Raw genomic sequence first — 21,938 nt, 5'->3', positions numbered from 1 at the left:
TGGGTTTCAAAGCCTTTATTAGGTTCCAGAGAAAATGCTAGTCCATACATAAACTAAATGTCACTTCAAGGTGGAATTTCTGATTGATATTAGTACAAACCAGTGAGGAAAATAAAGAGCAATAAACAATGAGGTGATTTAAGAGGCTAAACATGGTAGGATTCTTCTGGAGGATCAAAACTACTCCTCCCATAATTCAACACACAGTTAGTGTTCTCAACCAAAGGGCAGATTCCATGACACGTCACAATACCAACATGGCGGCGAGGAAAACAAATTATATAAAACAAAAAAAAAAAACATTTTTTTGAACACTTTCACTAGTCTCTCATACACACATCTGTAGACGCGCTTCCGCAAACTACTGTCTATCCCAAACCAGTTAAATGGAATACCAATCAACGTCCTCGGTTGACCAGCGTATACAGATGCATGTATGCATTACAGATGTCAGACTAGCAAAATAAAATGTGTAAAAGAATTTAAACAGCTTTCATACAACCGCCTGTTTTGGTCTTTCCAGGTGAGTGTACTTACAGACTGACTACATGTTCTCAATGACAGACACACAGGGCTGGAGAGTGAGGGTAGGGCCTAGAGCTGGGCGATATGGACACAAATCCATATTACGGTAAATTACTGAATTATCACCATAACGATTAAATAGAATGATAAGTTTAGAACATTAATGTGCACCGGTAAGCCTACTTCTGTATTTTACCATACCCTTAGAACTATTACTACAACTTTAAAATGTTGTAACTATCAAAAGTAATTTTGGCAATAGCCCATATTAGCAAACTTATTGAATTTCAAACTTCACATTTCTCTAGTATAGGCTACTTGTGGTTATTGATATCAGTAAAATGTCCTCGATAAAATGGTCAGTGTGATCGGTGTTGATAATTTTTGGTTTATCGTCCCAGCTCTATTAGAGTACATTGTGTGTCATACAGCAGGGCCATAACACATCGGTATCTGTGCGTGTGTGTGAGAGAGAGTGGGGTGAAGGGGCGAGACAGAATACAAACAGACGATCAGACTGAGGGTTTGTAGCTTGTTTGGGATATACACTCCTCAATATCTGAGGACTGAGAGGGATGGACAGATTAGCAGACCATGTTTACCGAACCCCAGCCTAACAGCCAGGACACGCAGGGGAGGGGTGTGTGGATAACATTCCCCGTTCCCTCCCCTCTTACCGGTACCCGGGACCAGGCTGGGCGTAACCCGAGCCAAAGGGGGGCCGGTTGCGGGCGTAGGGGTTTGACACCCCGGGAGGGGGGGTGACGTTGCTACCGGGGGGAGGGGTGTAGCCGGGACGGGGCTGGTAACCCTGGCCAGGCTGGGGCTGGGAGCCTGGGGGCAGGCTGTAGTTGGCAGGCTGGTTGGCCTGGGAGGTGTAGTTTTGGGGAGGGAAGACCCCTGGGGGGTACTGCTGTGCACCCTGAGGTGGAGGAGCCTGCTGTTGGCCTCCCTGGAAGCCGGGGGCTGGGGTCTGGCCAGGCGCAGGGGCCTGGGAGGTGGGGGCAGGGTAGTTCTGGAAAGTTTGCTGCTGTTGGGGCTGAGGGCCGCCAGGTTGCGGGGCCCCGGGCTGGGGGGTGTATCCTACTGAGAGAGTGAGACAGAGTTGGGGAAAGAATTAGAGAATAACTTTGAGTTGTGATCCATTTCTCATTCATAGCATCATTTGTGTGAAGCTCTGGGCCATTGTTACAAGATTAGCCTGTCCTTCTTGGACCTTTTCTAAAGGAAAGTGTGATGAGGAATGACTGTCTTACCAGGGTACTGCATGCCATACTGCTGCTGTGGTGCTGGCTGCTGGGGTGGGTATCCACCTGGGGCCTGGTACTGGTACATCTGACCTGGAGAAGGAAGAAAAGAAAGACATCAGTATGATTGCTGGGGAAGGTAGAAAAAAAAAAAAAAAAAAAAAGCTAGAATCGGACAGGATGGGCTTAGTGCAAACAGCTCCAACAACTAGAATTAAAAAAATGATTGGTTCCTCAAAGCCCTGCAACAAAAGACAACGCTCTATGGCACATCAGTCAGCTGTGCAGATCTAAGCTAAACACAAAACTTTGCTCCCTTGATCGCTCTTACAGTGCCTTACGAAAGTATTCGGCCCCCTTGAACTTTGCGACCTTTTGCCACATTTCAGGCTTCAAACATAAAGATATAAAACTATTTTTTTGTGAAGAATCAACAACAAGTGGGACACAATCATGAAGTGGAACGACATTTATTGGATATTTCAAACTTCTTTAACAAATCAAAAACTGAAAAATTGGGCGTGCAAAATTATTTAGCCCCTTTACTTTCAGTGCAGCAAACTCTCTCCAGAAGTTCAGTGAGGATCTCTGAATGATCCAATGTTGACCTAAATGACTAATGAGGATAAATACAATCCACCTGTGTGTAATCAAGTCTCCGTATAAATGCACCTGCACTGTGATAGTCTCAGAGGTCCGTTAAAAGCGCAGAGAGCATCATGAAGAACAAGGAACACACCAGGCAGGTCCGAGATACTGTTGTGAAGAAGTTTAAAGCCGGATTTGGATACAAAAAGATTTCCCAAGCTTTAAACATCCCAAGGAGCACTGTGCAAGCGATAATATTGAAATGGAAGGAGTATCAGACCACTGCAAATCTACCAAGACCTGGCCGTCCCTCTAAACTTTCAGCTCATACAAGGAGAAGACTGATCAGAGATGCAGCCAAGAGGCCCATGATCACTCTGGATGAACTGCAGAGATCTACAGCTGAGGTGGGAGACTCTGTCCTTAGGACAACAATCAGTCGTATATTGCACAAATCTGGCCTTTATGGAAGAGTGGCAAGAAGAAAGCCATTTCTTAAAGATATTCATAAAAAGTGTAGTTTGAAGTTTGCCACAAGCCACCTGGGAGACACACCAAACATGTGGAAGAAGGTGCTCTGGTCAGATGAAACCAAAATTGAACTTTTTGGCAACAATGCAAAACGTTATGTTTGGCGTAAAAGCAACACAGCTCATCACTCTGAACACACCATCCCCACTGTCAAACATGGTGGTGGCAGCATCATGGTTTGGGCCTGCTTTTCTTTAGCAGGGACCGGGAAGATGGTTAAAATTGATGGGAAGATGGATGGAGCCAAATACAGGACCATTCTGGAAGAAAACCTGATGGAGTCTGCAAAAGACCTGAGACTGGGATGGAGATTTGTCTTCCAACAAGACAATGATCCAAAACATAAAGCAAAATCTACAATGGAATGGTTCAAAAATAAACATATCCAGGTGTTAGAATGGCCAAGTCAAAGTCCAGACCTGAATCCAATCGATAATCTGTGGAAAGAACTGAAAACTGCTGTTCGCAAATGCTCTCCATCCAACCTCACTGAGCTCGAGCTGTTTTGCAAGGAGGAATGGGAAAAAATGTCAGTCTCTAGATGTGCAAAACTGATAGAGACATACCCCAAACGACTTACAGCTGTAATCGCAGCAAAAGGTGGCGCTACAAAGTATTAAATTAAGGGGGCTGAATAATTTTGCACGCCCAATTTCAGTTTTTGATGTGTTAAAGAAGTTTGAAATATCCAATAAATGTTGTTCCACTTCATGATTGTGTCCCAGTTTTATATCTTTATGTTTGAAGCCTGAAATGTGGCAAAAGGTCGCAAAGTTCAAGGGGGCCGAATACTTTCGCAAGGCACTGTACATACACACATTTGGATAGACCAGTGTGTATTGGGTCAAAGTGAGTGTAGTTTGTCTAAAACAGGTCTGTTTCAGTGGACAGCCACTTTCCTCCCAGCTTTTATTAGCCATGACCTCACGTCTAACTGTGTGTGTGTAGTCCGTGTTTAAAAAAAACCCAATTGCATGTCCCCTTAATAACGTGGACTGAGGAGTGGGTTTAAGAGAGTCTGAAAATAAAAAGCAAACTACACTCGCAAAACACTGAAACTGTTGGCCAACTAAAGTTTTCCAGTGAGTCTCACCATGTTCAGCAAACATGTAGTTGGCCAACAGTGTATTCCCTTTACAAGGCCTGTACCGCACTCCCAGAGCCCCTGGCGTGTAAAGTAGGGCGACGAAGTATTAAAAACACAGAGTAAAAGGATAATGAGAGAAGGCTGGTTTACGGTTCACTGGTTTTTCATGTGCCAGTTAAAGCGGAGCGTTGATTTTCCACTCTTGGAGAAGGCTCGTAACAGAGCCCTATGGAACTCCTTTGTGGGGGAATAGGGCCTGGAGATTGGTGCTAGGCTATCAGTAGGCTAATGAAGCAGTAATTTTTGATAGTGCCAGAAAGATACAACAAAAATTTGCACAGAAACACACTTGTTCATTACGATAAATAACCAATAATGTCCTACGAGAAAATGGTGAAGTTTGAAAGGAAATAACTGTACTAATATGGGTGATTAGTGATGGGACAATTGATGGCTACAACTTTTAAAGTAGTAGTTTTAAATGGGGTAATATGAATATGTTTCATTCAATATATTGTTATAATTCTGTCAATTTATGATGTTTTTTTCTTCTTTCTTCCGTATTGCCCAGCTCTCACAACCACCACACCAGGGTTTACATTACAATAAAGTGGTGCCTGACAACGCGTTCTGGAAGATTTTTTTTTTTTTTTTTTTTTTAAACGTAATATGCAACAATTTGCAGTTCACATAAAGAAAGCAGTCATTTGAAATAAATTCATGAGGCCTTAATCTATGGATTTCTCATGGTTGGGAATACAGATATGCATCTGTTGGTCACAGATACCTATATATAAAAAAAATTAAAAGTAAGGGGGTGGATCAGAAAACCAGTCAGTATCTCGTGACCATTTGCCTCATGCAACGTGACACATCTCCTGTGCATTATGCTGAAACATAAGGCGATGGCGGCGGATGAATGGCAATAGGCCTCAGGATGCCGTTACGGTATCTTTGTACATTCAAATTGCCATCAATAAAATGCAATTGTGTTTGTTGTCCGTAGCTGATACCTGCCCACACCATAACAGGGGACATCGTTGCTGACATCAGCAAACCGCTCACCATACACAACACCATATCTGCTATCTGCCCAGTACAGTTGAAACTGGTATTCATTTGTGAAGAGCACACTTCTCCAGAGTGCCAGTGGCGAGCACTTGCCCTGTCGGTTACGATACCGAACTGCAGTCAGGTCAAGACCCTGGTGAGGACAATGAGCACGCAGATGAGCTTCCCTGAGACGGTTTCTGACAATTTGTGCAGAAATTCTTGAGTTGTCCAAACCCACAGTTTTCAGCTGTTTGGGTGGCTGGTCTCAGACAATCCCACAGGTGAAGAAGCCAGATGTGGAGGTCCTGGGCTGGCGCGTTTGCACGTGGTCTGCGGTAGTGAGGCCGGTTGGACGTACTGTTAAATTCTCTAAAACAAAGTTGGAGGCGGCATTTGGTAGAGAAATTAACATTACATTATCTGGCAACAGCTCTGGCGGACGGGCTGGCGGGTGCGGGAAGCAATTAGTTGAAGGGCATGCATTTAGTTTGAATCTCTCTAACTTTAAGCATCAGCTGTCATACAATGACAATTGCACGCTCCCTTGAGACATCTGTGGAATTGTGTTGTGTGAAAAAAATGAACATTTTAATGTGGCCTTTGTCCCCAGCACAAGGAGCCCCTGTGTAATGATTAGAGATGTACGCTATCTCGGAATCAGACGATATTAGCAAAAAAAGGCCAACATTGGCCCGATGTCAAGTTTAACGTTGATTTTTGCTGTAATAGCTATTGTAAATCGGACAGTGCAGTTAATTCTGGTTAATCTTACGCTTTCAACCGATATAAGACACTTCTATTTACCTAAATGGTTAATATCCATAATATTTAAGATTATTTATTTGAATTGTGCGTTGTCCAGTTTCACTGGAAGTTGTCCCGCTAGCGGGATGCCTAGCCCGAATATTTAAGATTATTTATTTGAATTGTGCGTTGTCCAGTTTCACTGGAAGTTGTCCCGCTAGCGGGATGCCTAGCCCTAATATTTAAGATTATTTATTTGAATTGTGCGTTGTCCAGTTTCACTGGAAGTTGTCCCGCTAGCGGGATGCCTAGCCCGAATATTTAAGATTATTTATTTGAATTGTGCGTTGTCCAGTTTCACTGGAAGTTGTCCCGCTAGCGGGATGCCTAGCCCGAATATTTAAGATTATTTATTTGAATTGTGCGTTGTCCAGTTTCACTGGAAGTTGTCCCGCTAGCGGGATGCCTAGCCCTAATATTTAAGATTATTTATTTGAATTGTGCGTTGTCCAGTTTCACTGGAAGTTGTCCCGCTAGCGGGATGCCTAGCCATAATATTTAAACATACAAAAAGTATGCGAGGCTGTGAACAAGCGAGTCGGTGCCATTCACTCTCTGCCCCTTTACTGTGTCGCCACCATGCTCGATGCTAAGAACAAGGACCACTACTTCGATGCAGACAAGAAACAGGGTTTACATGACATGTTACATGCACAGCAGGAACAGTGACAGTGCGCACCAAGGAAGAGAGGCCGCGGACAGAGCTGAAACTTCACTGCTTGACATGTATGATGAAATCCTGGTTGAGAATGAAACTAATGAAAAACAAAACAGCAAGTGAAAGAAAGATTGATTATGTTTTACTGATAATGGTGATAAATGCCAACAAAATAACTTTTGTCAGTGGGGTGTGTGTGCAACCTTTAACTAGGCAAGTCAGTTAAGAACAAATTATTATTTACAATGACGACCTACCCCGGACGACGCTGGGCCAATTGTGCGCCGCCTTATGGGACTCCCAATCACAGTCGGATGTGATACAATCTGGATTCAAACCAGGGACTGTAGTGACCTCATGCTCTGAGATGCAGTGCCTTAGACCGCTGCGTCAGTGTGTGTGTGTGTGTGTGTAACTATTTAACTGTACTAGAATGCTTAAAAAGGAGAAAAAAAAAGTAATATCGGTATAATTTTTTTGGGGCAAGGAAAATATCAGTATGGCCAAAAATGTTATATCGGTGCATCCCTAGTAATTATCATGCTGTTTAAAATCTGCTTTTTGATATGCCACACGTGTCTGGTGGATGGTTTATCTTGGCAAAGTAGAAATGCTCACTAACAGGGTTGTAAAAATTTGTACCCACAATTTGGAGAAAAGGTTTTTGTGGATATGAAAAATTTGGGGATCTATTATGTCAGCTCGTGAAACCAATACGTTAAAATGTTGCTTCAGGATACTTTAGGTGTTTATTTTTCCAAGGTCTGGACCTTCCGCCACCATTGCTTTTCCCTCAATTATAACATGATGTGAAAAGCCGCCTATATGATGAAACCAGATATTGCTCTGAGACAACATATATGGAGAATGTCAACAGTTCAAATCAGTTACTTCAACAATAAGTTATAACAGGACAGTCAGTCTAAGGTTCACAGGTTAATGAGCCTATAATTAAGGGGGTCAACAGCTGTAACCCCAATTTCAACCCCTGTACTGTGAGCACAATGGTGCTCTAGTGACAATGTGTGGGTGTGGGTTGGCTGTTTTGGTCTCCTGCCTGCTATCCATCATGCATATTACATAATGTGATGGAGAGACGGATGGGGCTGCCGTCAGGCCTCATTGGCCAGAGGACTTCATCTCTGATCTCTGCTCAGTACATTTAAATCCCAAAGGAAAGAGAAATCACTGGGTCTCTATGGAGAGAGACCGACTGCCTGCACATGTATTCCTTCAACTGAACAGAACACAGCTGGAAAAATCATTCTCTGGAATGCCATTGCTTGACTGTAGTTTTAGACTTTTGGGGATGTTTTCAAAAAGGAAAAGATTATATTGGTAGTCTGATAAGGGTCACCGTCTTTACTGAGGTGGGTGAACAGGGGTGCTATAACTTTTGGTTGCCCTCTCACCCAGAGAACACTCCTCCCTCTATGGCTGATCATCGTCTGATATGAAAGAGAGCCACTATACATATTCTGCTTATGGATCTTGTTAGTGCCATGTTTGCTTGTATACACAAACCAACCATGTGTTGTCAGAGAAAGAGGGGGAGCTATCTGGCCATCTACCCTCAAAGCACATGATGTGTCCACGATGACTTTGAAGAAGTCTCCTCTGTGCATATTCCCAATGCATCACACCCTTAAATCAACGTGTTCATTCCCAACATGTTGGTAGAAGTGTCCTTTGAGACTATTCCTGGTCAACAATACAAAAATCGGTCTCCATTGTGTTGTGTTGACTTTATTCATCTATAACCCAGGCACTCAGGGAAGACAGAGGGGCAGAGACGGTGTTGAATTTAGGGAATGTTTGGGGATCAAATTATCGTCAGGCACACCATTGGAGTGTTGGGATTGGTGAAGACATGTCCATGTAGCCTGGCGAGGCCGTCTGCCCACCAGCTGCAGCCCAGAGTCTGGGAGAACCGGAAGGAGGGACAAGCACAGCGAAGAAAATAGGAGGATGAACCCATGACGACATCCAGAAGAAGCCCCGTCATGACAGGGTTGGACTCAACATCTGAAAGGATAGCCAACCACATGGTAAGCGAGGTCACACTGAACCTAATAAACTGCCAATGACCATTATATGACCGTGCGGTCATTGATGGACAAACTAAAAGTGACCAGCACAAAGCGCAAGGGTCTGGAATTTATAGAGAATCACTGAGTTGGAGAAGTAAGAACTAAGGATGAATTACTGTGTAACTTAAGACTCTTATGGATGTCTTGGCTCTGCTATACTCAACCCCAACCCCTTGGAGAAGCCTAAACACTGACCGAGCCAAAACCACTGTTCTGGGGAACACGGTCAAACCGTGACCATGTGGAACCGCAGTCTGTGTTCCAGGTGTGGTTTGGAGGTGCTGGTATGGTTCCTCTGAGTCACAGCTCAACGAGCCTACCGCGTGGATATGTGTTCCAGCTGTGGTTGTCTGCGTGCTGCTTGTGGGTCTTTTTGGGTGAAAACGGATACGTCTCCAGAGATGGAGGCTACGGAGAGCCACAACAAACATTTTTTATTTTTTTAAGTGCATTCCAATGACAAAACATCACATCCAAAATAACGAACTCACTAAATAAGAAGATTTTCCCGTGTCCCCTCCCTTCCCGTTTCTGTCCGTCTCATATACAGAGATGCCAAACCCTAGGACACATGCACCTTGTCATCTGGTAAGAGAGTTAACTCGCCAGCAGGGCACACCTCTGTGTTGATTCCATAACACCATTATGGGAATAGCCAGTAGGTCCATGAGGAAAAGCTCAGGGAAGGTCTGGTCGGGAAGATTAACACCAAAAACCATTTCTCCCTAAAAACACCACCCCAAAGTAGCTCGCAACTAGAGATGACAGAGGGATGACTGCTTGTTTTTAATTTCCCCACCTCGGTCTGATCCCTCTCTCATGCATCCCCCAGTTTCTCTGAGTCTGTGATATCATGGAATTACTCATTAAATCTAAAATGGGCTTACATACAGTCTTATGTTAGAGACATCATCCACTAAATCACAGCATGCAGAGTGTAAAAAATATATATACGGTACCGGATTCAGGACTGGGGAACTGGCCAATCCAAGTGCAGCATCTAGCCATCACCAAGTCAGATAGAGTTCTGCTGCATCAATGGCATTACATCCCCTACCAAGATGGCAGTTCCACTTCATTCCAACAGCTTGACAAACAATGAATACAAGTAGGGCAATCTATTCCTCCTGTTTGTGGTTGTAGACAAGCCCGAGCAGTGAACATCTGGGTTAAACCATTGTGAAACTGACTCACCCATAAAGTTATAAATGTCTGTATTGATGAGGTGAAAATAGAGCAAAAAATAACAGCGGTGATAGTGACTGGGAGTAGTGACAACTCTACCGGGGCAGAACGGCCCAATGCTGCCACGCAAGAGAAGTGTTTTCCACAACACACTGACTGGGTCAAGGCGGCCCTTAGGCAATGCACGGGTCTAGGATCAGCTTAAAGCACAAACTGAAATGGGGTAGCTCTTGGGCCAAATTCATTCTCCTGTTTCGACAGGACAAAGCAACAGAGTCAACGCGCGCACACTTTTTAGGGGTCTCAGTGGACCCCAGGTATTTGGAGGTGCTAAACCACCCACACTGATAATCTCTCCCTCTCAGAGGTCATAAACAGCCATTAAACCCACTTTATTTACAGACACCACAAGTGTTGTACTCTAATAATTCCTCAGATCACACCATTTCCTACGTATATTCACTCATGCAGAGCTATGGTGTGTCTGCATAGGAGTTTCATGGTCATTTAGAATGTGTGTGTTTTGTATGTGTTCCTAACCGTCCATGGCTGCTGGGGGTCCCTGCTGTACCCCTGCATAGGGGGCCTGTGGCTGGGGGGTTACCCCGGGCTGGGGGGCAGCAGACGAGGATGAGGCAATGCTGTCTGGAGTGCCTGATCGCTCCTCAGCCAAGACACCTGGGGGGGCTAGATAAGAGATAGCGAAAGTGTACGTGAAAAATAAAACAGGGTGGAGAGTGAGGGTAAGGTGTGTGACAACAATGTAGTCAGAAGACTGCATAGAAAGTACAAACAAAGCGGAAAAAAAATTAATTGCAAGGCAACGATGGAATTACCTGGGACCTGGTCCTCACTCAGGCCGAAGGCGGAGATGACGTTCTTGCTGACCTCGCCCTGGTTCTTCAGGGGGTCGAAGGCCGACATGCTGGCTGCGCTGACTGGGACCGGGGCCTGCTTCATTGCTGCCTCTGCTGCTGCCACCGCCCTCCCCTCATGTCTATCCACCAAGTCTGGAGAGAGGGAGTGGAAGGTAGTGGAGAGAGAAAACGAGAGAGCGACACGTGTCAACACACAATCACAAAAAAGACAGACAAATGCTAGAGAAGCACACGCACCTCAGTTTGAGGCAGAGAGAGTTGTTCATAAATAGTTCAATTATCGTTAATCATTGAACAGTCAAACCACTGCGTAAGTGGGGCTTAAATGGGTGTATTATCCTAACCCTGGGTTAAGGATGTTACCACACCAAAGGAAACACCTTGTAAAAAAACAAACACTTTTACACACTTCTCTCCACTACACCTCGGATAAACAAATCCACCGTCCGCCACACGCCAGCAAGCTAACAACGCCGATGCAAGGCATCCTGGAAAACTGCCCCTGGCATAAAGACTCAGTCATGGACACTCTTACTGACAGTTGTGGCTGCTTTGCGTGATGTATTGTTGTCTCTACCTTCTTGCCCTTTGTGCTGTTGTCTGTGTCCAATAATGTTTGTACCATGTTTTGTGTTGCTGCCATGCAGCGTTGTCATGTTGTGTTGCTGCCATGCTGTGTTGTCATCTTAGGTCTCTCTTTATGTAGTGTTGTCTCTTGTCGTGATGTGTGTTTGGTCCTATATTTAGATTTTATTTTTAATCCCAGCCCCTGTCCTCGCAGGAGGCCTTTTGGTAGGCCGTCATTGTAAATAAGAATTTGTTCTTAAATGACTTGTCTAGTTAAAAAATATTTAAAAACACGGGGCAGGTGTGGAATGTGATTGGGCCACTGGATTAGAAGTGAAAGATGTTTTGGAAGGAGGACAAACCATCTCTTTCAGAGAGTAATGAATGAACTGATAAACCAACCGGCCTGTAGCTGTTGGTATTTCATAAAGTTATAACAAATATGCTAGATGTGTGCATGTCTGTTTTACATTAAATGATGTAAAACACACGTCACACTAGCAAACAGATAGGGGTGTGCATGTGTGTACCTACCCCGGTCTGGTACCGATGCAGCCAGGCCAGGTTCTGAAGGGGGCTCGAGGCTGTCCAGAAGACTATTGACTTTGTTTCTGAGCTCAATGAGCTCCCTGCGCAGATACTTCACCTGACTGGACTCCAGAGGTCTCGGCTGACCATTCACTGTCGGGGGGGGAGAGAGTGAGAGATGATATTTCAACGTCAATACATTTCAAATACTGAATGTGGCGCCTTGGTATGGAACTTCAAGATGTGGGAGAAGGAGGTGAGGGTGAAGGGGGGCACTTCCATCTCTCTCCATCCACACTACAGCACTCCAGAGCCATGGAAGACAGTGATGGAGTAATCTCCCCCAGACAGCCCTCCTGATCACTGTAACAGATGAGTCTTGAAGTCTGTACATTTCTTATGGTCCTGCGTGAGTCAAGTCAATTCCAGACCAAACTAGATTAAACCAGACCAGGGGTTGGGGTCCAGACCAGATCAAACAAGCTAGGAACCGAGCAGCAGGCCTGTTCAGGGTAAGTAGGATTAACAGACTGATGTTCAGCTATGGAGCCAGGAACAACATGGCACCCGAACAAACCAACAACCATTATTACTGGCCCCCCCCCCCCCATCTCTCATAAACCCTGTCCCGTTAAAATCAAATGTGGGCTATTGTCTTTAGTAAACACATTACTTCTGTTACACGCAGACATTTGCAGTCTGATAAGTCAGCATGCCTGCAGGTGTGTGTGTGGGTGGTGGGGGATTCCCAGTGTCTTTGTGATCACAGACTCCCAAGCGTGGGAGAGAGCTGTAGCTTCTTGCCAGTGAGGAATCCTGCGGTTTGGACACACCAGCCCTCAGCAACACAATCTCTCACATAACTGTCCATGTATTCTGTTATTTATGTGTGTGTTTATGCCGTGCACCTGTCCTGTTAGTGGTGGGTCACAAGGGGGTACACTGCAGACACAGACAGACACTAGGGACGTTTCTTGGACATAGAGCCCCAGACACCTGCAGTCTCAGAGAGGACTAGTAGTCCCCTGGTTCCACCACCACAACACTGGGTCAGAGGTCAAAGTACATAGCACAGAAAATGTGGAGTCATGTCTCCATGAAATAACAACTATATAACAGCTGTTAGCACCATCTATCTGTAATATATATACCCTGTGTTCTTAAGCAAACTCAGAAATTAACTACTCTGATGTTGACATGAGGTCAGATATGGTTAGGCCAGACAGATCCATCCAGGTCATGGTCAATGAGAGTGGGTTAAATGACAACATACTAGGAAGTACTAGATTATTCAAGAGCTCTTTTCCAGAGAGGAGCCAGGTAATACTGTTAACGGGCAGCATGCTGTAGTGATATACAGGATATGGCAATTAAATAATCTAGGAAAAATAAACAAAGGCTACTCTGCATGACAAGAGTGATGAACAGTGCTGACAGTGGCTACAGTCTGGGCCTTGAAGATGCTTGAGTACAGTTCTGCTGCTCACTGGGTCTGTTATGCTGTTAGCTCTGTGTGTGGGTGTGTTAGAGAGTGAATGAGACAGATCGTTTAACTGTGTGTGTGTTTGCTGGCCATGTGCCTAGTGATGGAATATAGGGCTGGGCGATATCAAATTCATTTGAATGCATGTTATTTGGAACATGATACAGGCATGTTCCAAATGCCTGTATCACAAGAATCTAGGCTGAGCGTTCTGTCTCCTTGTGCACCTTCCCAACCACACACTGACACCAAGCCCCTCCCCCTGCCACTCACAACAAAGACAACTTCTTCCTCTGACAACAAGCAGTTTAAACTCACTATTTGCATTTGGAGGTATGGTCCAATAGAATCGGTCATTTGGAAACAAACTCTTAGACATGATTTTATTGTAATCAGCTAGGTTTCCATCCCACTGGCATGCAAATATTCTACATTTTATATTGATAAAAATCACAATTGAATTAATTTTAGAAGGCTGTAACCTATCAAAATGTGGAAAAAGTCAAGGGGGCTGAATACTTTCCGAATGCACTGTATATATTGTGAATCTGCCTTAAGTTTGAGAAGATAATATCTTTTTAGCCCATACTGTCCAGCCCAAGATGGATCCCTGTCTAGCGCTAAACACCACAGCATACATCTGGGCCTGAGAGACTAGAGGAACCATGTATCATCTCAATGAGTCCCAGTGCTGCTCTATAGAGGCCTTACAGGCTGCAGACAGGCTGCCATAGCACCACAATCCTCATCAGCACTGCCTGGACGGGGATGGACTTAGCAGACAATTACAATAAGAGTGATAATTCAACAGAAGAGGGCGTCCGTCCCTCATATGAGCCTCATCTCTAGAAGGCCAGAGGTGCTAAATCAGCACACAGGAACCTCACAGGGACAATGTGGTGCGGAGGGCTGAATGGGGGTGAGAGAGAGTTATAGGGGCACAGAGGACAGAGAATATGGTCCAGGGAGATCATGGAAAAGGAAAGCCAAACTCTAGGAGCTCAGATGCAATCATTTAATAACCAAACCACCAACGTGTCGACCCTGATGAAGACAGCTTGTCTGTTGAAACGCTGGTTATTCAATTATTGCACCCGAGCTCCTAGTGTGCGGCTCTCCTTTTCCTTTCCAAGTGTTCTACTCCGCTAGCCAACACCTCAGCTAAACAGGTGTGCTTGTCTTTCGCCTCCAGGGATATCATGGGACACGGTCAGTTGTTACCAGCAGGGGAACAATCAGCCCCACATAGAATTCTGGTTTGACACAACCCCATATGACCCAAACCAGACGAAGGCTGTAGCTCTGTTCAGAAGTAGTGCACGATATGGGTGGCAGGTAGCCTAGAGGTTATAGAGTTAGGACAGTAACCGAAGGGTCCCTAATTCAAATCCCCGACGGAACAAGGTGAAACATTTTCAAACATTCGGTCAATGAGCAAGGCAATTAACACTAATTTCTCCAGGGTTGCCGTTGATAATGGCAGATCCTGGCCGTGTGCCCACTCTCCAAGGGTTTCTCAGGGAGTGGGATACGCAAATAAATTGTTCTAAGTCACACATGCCTATTAATATACACGTGTATGTGAGAAATAGGGCAATTATAAGCACCCACCAAATGATTATAACTATTGATATGGGAAACAGGGTGTCATTTGAGATGACTCAACACCTGGACCATGACCAGGACAGACAGAGAAAAGCACTGTCCAACACTACAGGAGACCACCAAATCTCACATAGGAGAGTGGAAATCCTTTTAGAATTCCCTTAACATTAGTGGAATTCTACAGACAGAATCCCAGAACCCAGTGTGTGTGTAACATTTAGCAGAGACCCAGGGGGTGAGGAGAAGATCCTGTAGAGACACAGCCCACTGGGAGGATCCCACTCTTCCCTCCTGCTTCCAATCCTGGCACGTCTGGAAATATGGGATCCATGTGCGGTCACGACTGTGGCGCATGCTGACGCTCAGGGTCTCGAGATGGAGTAAAAAATAAATTGTCATGACGTTGCCCTCTTTGGGTACAGCGAGCACCATCCCCCGCTCTCTGCTCCTTCAACCAGGCTGCTGTGGTCAGTGAGGTCGTAAATTCCCAGGGAAGACCCTGCCTCATGGCCACACAGTATAGAGTTAGAGTGAAGTTTCATAGAGAACAAAGGATTTTTTTCCCACCTCACAGAACTTGAGGTCTGAATAACATTTACATTCCGGAGAAAGTATAAAAGATGGGTGAAGAATCCAGCTACGAACTGGTCCGTTTGTTATAACTTGGGGAAGCTCATGGGAGACGGTGCGGCCACATTACCATAACGCTGTTTATGTAGTAGCCTCAGATATGAGGTTTACATCTAATTGTTGTATAAGATGAATGAGTGAATATGATACTGTTTGTAAAATTGTGTAATGTGATTTGACTGTTGAAGAAAACTCCAATTTCCTTTGAGTTGAACTAAATCAGAGGACCGCCCATGAGCCCAGTTAGTGTCAGGCATCCTGGGACAGCCCCTTTTCGGCAATTCAGAATAAAATCCCAATCTTGAGAATTCCTCAAGTAGACCATGTTTCTCTCAATCACGAGAGGACAAAGGTTGCTGACCATTGCTGAATCTTTTAACCATACCACGTGGTTAAACTCTTAGACTATCGATACCGACAGAATAAGAACAAGTCTTTGATATTAATTACTAGTCTGCAGCTAGGAATTCAGTATCATTGAACGCGAAGAACGACAACCGCCGAAACATCCACATTCTCCTATCATTTCTTGTAACCATATTTACTTTGTTTATGCATTTCTGTGAATTACTTTAAATAAATAATTTAAGACAATTGATGTATGGATGACTCAGTGAAGACTGGGTTCGTGCAGATAACCAACAATTTACGACGTTTGGAATGAGACTAACGTGAGGTAAAGTAAATAATTCATTAATCAGAAGAGACTATTGATCAGATGTGAAAATATCTGAAAGGTTATATTGGGAAATTATAACTTTGTAATCTGAACATTTTTCTTGGTGCCCCGACTTCCTAGTTAATTACAGTTACATGATTAATCAGTTTGATCGCATAATACTAATTACAGAGAATCTTTGATAAAAAAACTAAGTCTTCAATTTAATGATAGTAAAGTAAATAAATCCCCAAACATGTATTTTTCTTTTCCTTCATTCTGTCTGTCTTTGCTGCCACTCCCTATCTATCTAATAATAGCAGGGACAGTTCAGGGACACTGTGCTGCAGTATAATTGGGAGCAGAACACATGAAATAACATAATGAGGTCTGACAGCATTGGAGATGAGCGGGAGCAGAGGTGTGTGTAAACGGTAACACACATCTGACATCTGCACTGTAAAATAAAGGTGGATCCATAACACCTGGCCAGTGTACAATTCTGTGTAATGGACCCACAGCTAGACCACACCTGAAGTCTCACACACGAGGGCATCATGATGATTAGGCCTAAAGCAGTAAAACCAGCATAACTCTCCCTTTGACCTACAGTGTTCTGTTGAAAAACCACAAGCTAATCGTCAATCCATCCATCATCCTCTGCAGAACACACTCTTAAAATGGGTTGACACCCAACCATGGAACGCAAGCTGGAGCTTGACCTCTGAGGGACATGTGAAAACAGACAATTTCACAAGTATAGCTTGGTGCCTCTACGACCCAAGCAGCAGCACATCGATGCCGTCCTTGGGACGATGCCAGCATGAGAGAACGAGAGTCAAGGGGATCGAAGCAGGAGTGTCGGGTTCAATGTCAAAATATGAGACTAGACTGCCTCCCAGTGGCATGTTAATGTACACGAACCATAAAACTATTGGAGAGGGGGGGGGGCTGTTGGAACAGAACAGTCAGCGTGAGTATTCAAGTTGCTACAAAAGGAAATAAGTTATTTATAGTACGGTACCATAAAGACTAGAATAACAGAATGAACCTACTTTAATTTCTAACGGGACAAATCAAATCACAGCAGCACATAGGGCTATACTAAAAAAAGAGAGTGATGGTTATGTATGTGTATGACGATATCTTACCAAACAGAGTGAGTTTCAGTATCCTACTGCACTGGATGGCAAAGGAGAGATCCGAGCTGTCGAAAATAGTAATTAGGTCATCATCTGCAGGAAGAGAAGAGAGCAGAGTACAACATCAGAATCAGGTCACATTTCAATCCTTTTTTCCACCATTTCTTGAGATAATGGCTATTCTGAAATGGCTGAATAGGTGAAACCTGTGTCACCTCTACAATTATGGCTGAAGATTACTGTAAAAAGGGGAGGATAGGGGGGATGCATTCAAGTGTTTGAAAGAGAACCTCTGTTTCCATTACCAGCAGGAAACTAAATGTTGAGGGGTCAGATGACATCTAGCTAACACAATGGTGATAATACAACTTAATCCAGTGCTGGTTTAGAGCAGCACAGCTTACCTTCGTCCTTGTATTTGATGGTGACCTCATCGTTGCTCTGCAGCTTGCCCCTGAAGACGCGCTGCATCATCAGCACCAGCTCGTCATAGGTGATGTCCTCGTTGTGGATGGGTATGCGTCTGATATCGTCGCCCAGCTGGGCCTTGATGATCAGTTTGCCGCTCAGGTCCAGCTGTCCGTTCATGGTGCCGTCCGCCCTCTACTGCTCCCACTGCTGGGGGGGGGGGCATAAGAGATTTAACACACCTGGAGCATGCGGAGAATCATGTAAGTTGGATTATGGTGTCTTATTATATCACCATTAACCCTAATAGCGCCAACAGGGCTTATTTTTTTATCCCTCTTAAAATGTTGGGACTTTGTCAGGCAACTAGATTGCGACAAAAAACATTTCTCATATAATCAGATTTGGCCCTTAGGTGGCGTGGCAGCCACTATAACATTTAAATAGATATTTAGCTTCCAGTCAATATCTCTATACCAGGTCGAGAGTCATCTTCCAGATGCAATGGGAACGGAGTAGGGATGGGCAGTATCCAGTCTCTGTACCATACCGGTGTACATACGGTATTACCGATTGTTCACACAACAGGCTCAGTTTTTTTGGGACACTAAACAATTTAGGCAACAGGGATCTTGATCCAGGAGGGTTTGAATGTCTCTGCTGTAACTAATAAGCTTGATATCCAGCCACTTGGCTAACAAGTTAGCAAACCAAATGCATAGCTGGATGTAAATGATTTAACGATTCTTAGATTTCTTATAGGTATAGACATGTACAAAATAAAGTTCAATGGGTTTCAATTAAATTTTTAACTACTGATGGTTCTGACATTGATATTTTGTATTATATAGCGCGTGTGCCCATTCCGTTATTGGCACATTCACTCCAGCCAACAGTATACAGATACTGTATCTGCACGCTGTTGGCTATAGCACACGAATGGCCTACATTATGAGATTAAATTGGATAAAATAGCAAGATTGTTTTATTAGTCAAACGGCAGCAAGGTATCGATGATCACGTCATCAGAATAATAAACTCAATGTTTATTGGAAAGGAGAGTCAAACTCATCACCTTGCACTTTCACCACCATGTGAAGTTCATCATAACTTATTTCATCTGTAGTCTAATAAACTGCATGCTTTCCCAACGTGTCGTAGGGGAAGCAGACAGGATGTCATCGCGTGACTCCAAGTTTACTTCAATATGATTATATCAATATTAGTGCATTAAAACTTCATAGGGATAGCCCCCTTTTTTTCAATAAATGACATACCCAAATCTAACTGTCTGTAGTGCAGGCCATGAAGCAAGGATATGCATATTCTTGGTACCATTTTAAAAGGAAACACTTTGAAGTTTGTGGAAAAGTGAATTGAATGTAGGAGAATATAACACAATACATCTGGTAGAAGAAAATACAAAGGGGAAAAAATAAGAAGTATTTTTCTACCACCATCTTTGAAATGCAAGAGAAAGGTCAAAGTAATAACCGTCACTCTGGTTGTAATTCTGATAGTGTCCACACGATGGCAGCAGTGTATGTGCAAAGTTTCCGATGGATAACTTGAAAAATGAGTGAACAACAAGACTTTTAGTGTGAAGTCCCCAGGTACATTTGGGCAAATCGTGACGGAGACATTTGCATTCATATTAAATTTTTTTGCAAGAGTATCGTCAAATCTGTATACGTGGACTTTGATTTAGCTTTCCAAGTATTAGTATCCATATTATAAGTTCAACATTTGCAAAATAACCAGTTTTCATTACTCAAAATCCTTATAATGTTTGTCCAAAATGAAAAGGCATGCTGTCGTACAAGGTTAGTAGCTACATTTTACGACATACATGGTTTCCGGATACTCCCGTAAAGCTATCTAGCTAGCTTTGTTTAACCCCAATTGGTGCTTACTTGACAAAGTACAGTGCAGTTATATTAACAATAATTTAAGCTTTCAGCCAATATAAGACACTTATATGTAACGACATGTTGTTTCTCTAAAATCTGCATAAGTCTGATAATTCATTTTATCAACACAAAAATATCACACATCAGGCTCGTCATTACATTTTTTTATCCAACATGTACTTTACTCGCATAAAAAGGATGGAAGGAAACCAGATTAGTAACCATATACTTTCAATGGCAGTTCTTACTTTCATAATTTTGCCACAAGAGACATTGTGCTGATTTCCAGTATATAGTAAGCCCCACCCTGCTATAAATGTGGGAACATTAAAAAACATATGCTTATTTTGGGGAATTGAAACCATTTACTTGTGTTACAAAAGGTGATTAAAATAAAGTGTCAATGCTTGATTGAAAAGACAGTCAATCATTACCAATTTGGGGCAGCAAAAAAAAAAGTACCTCCGTTGGTGCCTTTAGGGTTGAGGAAAGAGAGGGAGGGCATAACAATAACAGGCGCCTATGATGCAAATAAGCCACTCTACACTAAAGGACTACAGTCATATAGATGATTAGTAAGCCGACAAACAACCATTGAAAAACTTACGCATCACCACATTTTTTTTAAAAATCCTTCAGATACAAAGTGCTTGGACCATGGAAGAATGGTGTTATCATTAATTAACCTTGGATTCGCTCATCTTTACCTTTGTATGGCAAACAACACGTCACTGCCCTTTACGACATTCCTCAAGTGCTACTATATAGTTTAGTTTCACTCTGCTTCCAAAGTCTAAGGTTCAAGTACAACAGCCGGAGCTAGCCTGAGAGCTAGCCTGAGCTGTCAGTCTGGTTCAACAAGACTTTGGCCTCTAGGCCTAGTACTGTAACTTTCATTGAAAGAGGGAATTACCAAAATGTGTTGATTAGATCATGGTACACTGCTGTTTAATGTCGTTAGAATAAAATACGGGCTAGCTAGCTAATCAGATGAACAGATTATGATAAACACTCTTATTCCCTATCCAGTCCACACTAAAATGAGCCTATCGAGAAAATAGTTACAATAGTTTCAAATCACGTGAACTGCAACAACTTGTTGGTCTGGCCAGCAGTGGCTAGCAAACGAGAGCTAACGGTACAGTGTCTAGCTAGCTAAATTAAATTACCAACAATAATGTGTCAAACAAGGTTAGTTAAGCTGACCTACAAATAGACTTAGCTAGCTAATAGTTATGTTATGCTATCGAGGACAACATAATACGGCTTGTAACATTACATAAATCATTCAGTTATAGTACTAGTTAATGCGAAGGGCGAGGTTCAGGATTGCAGTTTGTAGTCTTGTCTGAGATTCAATATAGCTAGCTTGCTAACTTGGCAGTTCGTTGTGATGTCAATAAACTCGCTAACTCAAAATCAGTTGTACTGGCAATATTTATAACCTAGATAGCTAACTAATTGTATCGTTAATACGTGTCGAAAGGAAAGTAACTGGAATGCAAGCCAAGTTGTATCATAAACATAACCAGGCCATTTTCCTGTGTCACTGACAGGATGTAGAACCCTGCCAAATACAGACCCATTCAAAACTCATATTCGTGGTTATAATGTTGACTTCCTGCAAAATATTTATCCAAACTGAACATTCTTACCGGCGTCAAAGAACGCATGTTCATCGATTTAATTTAAACACAAACACACAATTTCATTGTATTTCTATCATCATGTAGCAATACAATTTCATTGCACTTCTACCATCAAATAAATTAGGCTATAAAAACAACAAACCCGATGCTAGCATCAATCGTTAGCATGGCTAACGTTTAGAATCTGATTCATGTTGTCAACATACATATTAGGAATATTTAAAATAAAAAACAAGTATATGAATCCTACCTGTAAATGGACGTCTTGATCCCGCGGTGGTATCGGTGGTTCTGGCAAGACCGTGTCGGGCAAAATCTGTTACCTGGGCTGGCAAACACAGAAACCCAGCTTCACATCAGGAAGTCTGTCCGCTTGTCGACGTCAACCTGTACGTGGCATACAGCGGAGGGCGCAGTCGCAGCGGCTCGACTGTTTGACACGTTTGACAGTGACATTTGAGGGAAATCAGCAGATTTTTTTCTGCATAGGCGCAGGTTGAGAAATTGAGTTTTATATTATAAATGTGTGTCTCTGTGAGACTGATTTCCTCTGGACTGTGTTTTGCAGGTCGTTCTTTTCATTTCAAAGGTTGCAGTGACACACAGTACAAGTAAAACGTTTGGACACCTACTTATTCAAGGGGTTTTCTTTATTTTACTATTTTCTACATTGTAGAATAATAGTAATGACATCAAAACTATGAAATAACAT

At 43.2% G+C, this 21,938-nt stretch overlaps 1 protein-coding gene across 3 annotated transcripts; it reads right to left on the bottom strand.

The window, feature by feature from the left end:
- LOC135547388 (protein TFG-like) lies at positions 1 to 21,626 on the bottom strand. 3 transcript variants are annotated; one of them, XM_064976380.1, is made up of 8 exons: positions 21,477 to 21,626; positions 17,664 to 17,877; positions 17,269 to 17,352; positions 11,748 to 11,894; positions 10,605 to 10,778; positions 10,309 to 10,455; positions 1,782 to 1,865; positions 1 to 1,611 (listed from the first exon to the last, which is right to left on the bottom strand). In XM_064976380.1, the coding sequence occupies exons 2-8, from the start codon at positions 17,845 to 17,847 to the stop codon at positions 1,199 to 1,201; spliced, it is 1,233 nt and encodes a 410-aa protein (XP_064832452.1). In that variant the 5' UTR covers positions 17,848 to 17,877; positions 21,477 to 21,626; the 3' UTR covers positions 1 to 1,198. The 3 variants fall into 3 exon arrangements, with proteins under 3 accessions (XP_064832452.1, XP_064832455.1, XP_064832453.1); XM_064976383.1 differs by having other exon boundaries at positions 1 to 1,608; XM_064976381.1 differs by having other exon boundaries at positions 17,664 to 17,874.
- Positions 21,627 to 21,938: the final 312 nt, after the last annotated feature.

The sequence above is a fragment of the Oncorhynchus masou genome, chromosome 10 (assembly GCF_036934945.1).
Source record: "Oncorhynchus masou masou isolate Uvic2021 chromosome 10, UVic_Omas_1.1, whole genome shotgun sequence".
In the NCBI taxonomy this organism is placed as follows: Eukaryota; Metazoa; Chordata; class Actinopteri; order Salmoniformes; family Salmonidae; genus Oncorhynchus; species Oncorhynchus masou.
Note: the sequence above shows the minus strand (reverse complement) of the source record. Positions and strands in the feature narration are given on the sequence as shown.